Raw genomic sequence first — 5,953 nt, 5'->3', positions numbered from 1 at the left:
CTCTCTCTCTGTGTGTGTGTGTGTGTGTGTGTGTGTGTGTGTGTGTGTTGGAGGGGAGAGGCAGGACAGACAGGCAGCAGAGATGTGAGCGGAATAAGATGCGCTTTGACGTTTTGCGTCTCCACATGGATGACACCAGGCATGCAGACAGCGTGTGTGTGTGTGTGTGTGTGTGTGTGTGTGTGTGTGTGTGTGTGTGTGTGTGAGAGAGAGCGAGAGAGAGAAACCTCCGACTAAGTGTGATGATCAGATGTTATTGTAACTGATGCAATTTCATATCGTGCCACAAGGTGGTAGTATCTATTCCTAGAGACTGAGGTTGATAGGTGGAGATAAAGAGAAGAAGAAGGTTAAGCTGGATGTAAGAGAACAACTAGAGACGTGTTGTGTGTTTATCTGCTTGCCTAGAGGTAATAGTAATAAAGGCACGTTGCAGAAGTATAAATGATTCGTTCTTCCAGATGAGGAAATGAACAAAACATGGTACCAGGAGTAAAAAATCTAACCTGAGGGGCATTCTGGACAACGATATGGATTCTATCAAACCGCCAGAGAGTTTGAAGCTAACGGGAAACGTCGATCGCAACTGGCGTGCCTTCAAGCAACGATTCCAGCTGTATATCGCGGCCCTGGGATTTGAAACCAAGCCAGATGCAAGAAAGGTAGCGTTACTGCTTACGATAGCAGGGCCTCAAGCTATTGAAGTGTACAACACGTTCGTATATGACGATCCCAGTGATAAAGAGAAGTTTAACACGGTTATTGAAAAGTTTGATGCCCATTGTTCTCCTAAGAAGAATGAGACGTATGAGAGATACATTTTTCGCTCGCGAATTCAGCAGCGAGGCGAGTCTTTTGACAGCTTTCTGACAGACCTGAAGCTCAAAGCACAGACTTGCAACTTTGCTATATTACGTGACTCCATGATCCGTGACCAGATCGTGTTTGGCGTGGTGGACAAAAAAGTCAGAGAACGGCTTCTGAGGGAAACTGAGCTGACGTTGGAAGGAGCCATAAGGATCTGTCAAGCGTGTGAGTTATCACAACAGCATGTCAAGACATTCAGTGAGATGGGCGCGACGGCAGTCAGTGACAGCGTTACTGTGGGAGCAGTTTCCAGCCAGAGCGGGAGGCGCACACAGCCGCGGTCCGACAACAGGAGCTTTGACTGCAAACGGTGTGGCTCAAAGCACATGCCCAAACAATGTCCAGCTTATGGTAAGACCTGCTCTTTATGCAGGAGGAAGAACCATTATACCAGGCAGTGCTTCTCAAAAAGTGAGAAAGAAAAGAAAAGCCGATCAATAAACACAGTTGAAGACACTGATCTCAGTGAAACTTTTTTTGTTGGTCTTGTTAATCATGAAGATGAGCCAGACACAGACAGAAATACCATGATAGAAGACAAATGGACAGTACCACTGATAGTAAATGGGACACTTGTCACATTAAAGCTAGACACTGGTGCCAAAGCAAATCTGATCAGTTTATCTGACATCAAAGGCCTGAGAGAAAAGCCCAGAATACAGCGAACAAAATCTGCTCTAAAAGACTACAATGGACAAAGGATTGAAAGTTTTGGCACATGCAGACTAAAAGTGAGAGTGAAAAACAAAGTGCACCACTTATTCTTTTCTGTTGTTGCTGAGGAGTGTGAATCCCTGCTTGGTGACAAAGCCTGTGAAGATCTTGGACTGGTAAGACGAGTGTATCTCATCAACACAGAAGTGAATACACCAAATGACTCTGTTGACAGCATAGTTCACAGTTTTGCAGATGTGTTTAAAGGACTTGGCACCTTGCCTTTCACATACAAAATTGTGCTTAAAGAAAATGCTAAGCCAATAGTGCATGCTGCTAGAAGAGTACCTGTACCTCTGAAAGACAAGCTAAAGAAGGAACTGGACAAAATGACCACACTGGGGGTGATAAGAAAGGTTGAAGAACCTACTGACTGGGTAAACTCCATGGTGTGTGCAAAAAAAAAGAATGGTGAACTGCGAATATGCATGGACCCAAAAGATCTAAACGAGAACATCAAACGTGAACACTACCAAATACCTAAGCGTGAAGAAATAACCAGTGAAATGACAGGTGCCAGATATTTCACAAAACTTGATGCTTCACAAGGTTTTTGGCAGTTAAAACTAGATGAAAGCAGCACCAAGTACTGCACCTTCAATACGCCATTTGGCAGGTACTGCTTCCTAAGAATGCCTTTTGGAATAATCTCAGCATCTGAGATATTTCACAGAGCAATGGAGCACATAATTGAAGGACTGGAAGGTGTCCGAGTTTATGTGGACGACATAATCATCTGGAGCTCTACAATGCAAGAACACAAGGAGAGACTGACAAGAGTACTTGAGCGAGTACGACAGTATGGACTCAAGCTCAACAAGAGCAAATGTCAGTTTGGAGTACAAGAAATTGTTTTTCTGGGAGACAAGCTTTCTGCACAAGGTATTCAGCCTGACCATGAAAAAATCAATGCAATACAGGACATGCCAAGGCCCACAGACAAGACAGGAGTGCTACGCATAATGGGAATGGTGAATTTCATCAGTAAATTCATTCCCAATCTGTCTGCAAAAACATCCTGCATTCGTGAGCTCCTGCATAAGGAGCACAAGTTCAAGTGGACAGCACAGCATGAAGAGGAGTGGGAAAATCTCAAAAGAACGCTGACAACTGCACCTGTGTTGGCATTTTATGACTCAACGAAGGGGATCAAAGTGTCAACGGATGCCTCCAAAGATGGAATTGGTGCGGTACTCCTGCAAGCTGAAGGTGAGCATTGGAAACCTATAGCCTACGCATCCAGGTCCATGACAGAAAGTGAGCGTCGCTATGCTCAAATTGAAAAAGAATGCCTAGGATTAGTTTTCGGCTTAGAGAGGTTCCACAGCTACATATATGGCTTACCATCCTTCACTGTAGAAACAGATCATCGCCCACTAGTTTCTATCATCAAGAAGAATCTGAATGAAATGTCACCAAGAATTCAGCGTCTAATGATGAGAATGCTGAGATATGACTTTGAATTGGTGTATACACCAGGAAAACACCTGATAATTGCAGATGCACTCTCACGAGCACCCACAGGGAGAAATGTGAGTACAACAGAAGACGACATTCAAACTCATATAAACATGGTCTCTGCTCTGCTTCCTGTGTCAGACATGAAATCCAAGCAAATTGTAGATGAGACTGCACAAGACACAGAACTGCAACATGTCATCAGAAACATGTCAGATGGCTGGCCCGCTGGTTCATGTCCACTCTTCTACCACATCAGAGGAGAACTGAGTGTGGTTAATGGGCTGCTGCTGAAACAGGACAAAATCGTCATTCCGCAAAAGATGAGACAAGAGATACTTACCAGAGTACATGAAGGTCATCTCGGGATTGAAAAATGCAAAAGAAGGGCAAGAGAGACAGTCTTTTGGCCAGGTATAAACAGAGACATTGAGAGTCTGATAAGCAGATGTGTAACATGTCAAAAGTATCGCAACAGGCAGATCAAAGAGCCTATGGTGATAGCAGAAACACCAACAGCACCATGGCACAAAGTAGGAATGGATCTATTTCATGCCAAAGGCAAAGACTACTTAGTGGTCATTGACTACTATTCAAACTTCCCTGAAATGGCATTGCTCTCAAACTTATCATCATCATGTGTCATAACACATGTAAAATCCATCTTTGCCAGACATGGTATCCCATACATGGTGATGAGTGATAATGGACCATGTTTCAGTAGCAGAGAATGGCAGAAGTTTGCAGAGCAGTATGACTTCAAGCATGTGACATCCAGCCCGTTATACCCACAGTCAAACGGTAAGGCAGAAAAAGGTGTCCACATTCTCAAACAGCTTCTGAAGAAAGCTGCAGACAGTGACTCAGATCCATACCTTGCCTTACTCAGCTACAGAACATCACCGCTTGAGTGTGGACTATCACCTGCTGAGCTACTGATGAACAGAAAGCTGCGTACCACACTACCAAGCTATACCAAGCCTGAAAAGTATCCAAAGATACATCAGAAACTGCAGCGACAAAAGGTAAAGCAAAAGTTGTTTTATGACAGAACAGCCAAGCAACTTCCACCTCTGGTGACTGATGACACAGTCAGGATTGAGGATCATGATGGATGGAAAACCAAAGCCATTGTTCTGGAGGAAGTGGCTCCAAAGTCATTTAATGTGATGACTGAAAACGGACAAGTCGTTCGTCGGAATCGACGTAGTCTTCTGAAAACATCAGAGCCTGATCCAAAAGTCACTGACACTCAAAGTGACAGGGAAACCATATCTCCAAATGACACAGACTGTATCAAAATGAACACTGAGAGTGAGCCTGCACTCAGAAGATCTGCAAGAGAGATCAAGAAACCTCAAAGACTGGATTTGTAAAAAAAAAAAAAAAAAAAAAAAATGCTGAGGTTATTGTTTAGTATTTGTAGTTATGGTTTAAGGCACAAATGTTTAATGTTATAGAAGTTAAAAAAAAAAAAAAAATTAAGAAAGGAGGATGTGATGATCAGATGTTATTGTAACTGATGCAATTTCATATCGTGCCACAAGGTGGTAGTATCTATTCCTAGAGACTGAGGTTGATAGGTGGAGATAAAGAGAAGAAGAAGGTTAAGCTGGATGTAAGAGAACAACTAGAGACGTGTTGTGTGTTTATCTGCTTGCCTAGAGGTAATAGTAATAAAGGCACGTTGCAGAAGTATAAATGATTCGTTCTTCCAGATGAGGAAATGAACAAAACACTAAGGTCATTGCATGCTGGGTGTCTGACAAAATCCCCTCTCCTCCTCTTCCACTTTCCCCTCTTACTCACCCCTTCTTTCCCTCCCTCCATCCTCTCCTCTTGACTCTCCCTCTTCTGTGCGTCATGCTGCGACGTAATAAACCGAAGACGCAGGCAGTGCATGCCGGGTCTCTCTTTCTCTCGAACACACGCACACACTCACACACACACACTGAGAGTTATGAACAGGAAGCTCTGAGATGAGTCAGAACCAGGCTCCGTAAACTCAGGTGTGTGCCTCAACACTCTGCTCATGTAGGTAAAATCTGTGGAGTCAATGACACACACACACACACACACACCACTGTGAGGCCACCGTTGACCTTCTGCATTAATGAACAAAGCTGGATTTATTTTTACAATTTTGCTCATAGAGAAACTTTAAATCATTTCCATGCTGACGGCACCCCCATTAGTCTCTGCAGATTGCGCTGGGTTTTTTCTTGGTGCAGTATCTGAATTTTTGGACTCTAAAATCTGTTGTGATCTTGTCACAGTTTGACAGTGTTGGGAGCTGATGGATGGTGGCTTCAGATCGTGGTGCTGGCTCCTTTTTGTGTTCGTGTTTTAACCAAGAGCTCCACAAACACGCTTTAGACTGAAAAATGGCACCCCCATTACTTTTGCTGGTTGGTCACCCCTCAGGGCCATAAGGAGGGTTTAGAAGTTAGTGAGGTCCAGAATGCATCATATTTAAGGTGTAACACCTGCAATGACCAGCAGAAAAGGCCATATTTTGTACAGTTTTTTTTTTTACTTAGGTGCTCCTACCTGTGTGAGTAGAATTATGGGAAACAGTTAAATAGTAGCACCATCATGGAAGGACAGGCCTCTGCACAGCATTGTACCACCAGCAGATAGAAGAAGTGGCTGACGCAGAACAATCCGACCAATGGCTGAACAAAGCTGGACTGACAGACAGCACAGAGGCACTAATCATGGCAGCTCAGGAACAAGCTCTGAGTACAAGATCGATAGAGGCTGGGGTCTACCACACCAGGTAAGACCCCAGGTGCAGGCTGTGCAGAGATGCCCCTGAGACAGTCCAGCACATAACAGCAGGGTGCAAGATGCTAACAGGCAGAGCATACATGGACCGCCATAACCAAGTGCCTGGCATAGCATACAGGAACAT

General features: G+C 44.0%; 1 protein-coding gene across 2 annotated transcripts; it reads left to right on the top strand.

The window, feature by feature from the left end:
- Window positions 1-244: 244 nt before the first annotated feature.
- Window positions 245-4,737, top strand: LOC115788115 (uncharacterized protein K02A2.6-like). 2 transcript variants are annotated; one of them, XM_030741030.1, is made up of 2 exons: window positions 245-3,701; window positions 3,787-3,949. In XM_030741030.1, the coding sequence occupies exons 1-2, from the start codon at window positions 531-533 to the stop codon at window positions 3,808-3,810; spliced, it is 3,195 nt and encodes a 1,064-aa protein (XP_030596890.1). In that variant the 5' UTR covers window positions 245-530; the 3' UTR covers window positions 3,811-3,949. The 2 variants fall into 2 exon arrangements, with proteins under 2 accessions (XP_030596890.1, XP_030596889.1); XM_030741029.1 differs by having other exon boundaries at window positions 245-4,737.
- The last annotated feature ends 1,216 nt before the right edge of the window (window positions 4,738-5,953 follow it).

The sequence above is a fragment of the Archocentrus centrarchus genome, chromosome 11 (assembly GCF_007364275.1).
Source record: "Archocentrus centrarchus isolate MPI-CPG fArcCen1 chromosome 11, fArcCen1, whole genome shotgun sequence".
Lineage (NCBI taxonomy): Eukaryota > Metazoa > Chordata > Actinopteri > Cichliformes > Cichlidae > Archocentrus > Archocentrus centrarchus.
Note: the sequence above shows the minus strand (reverse complement) of the source record. Positions and strands in the feature narration are given on the sequence as shown.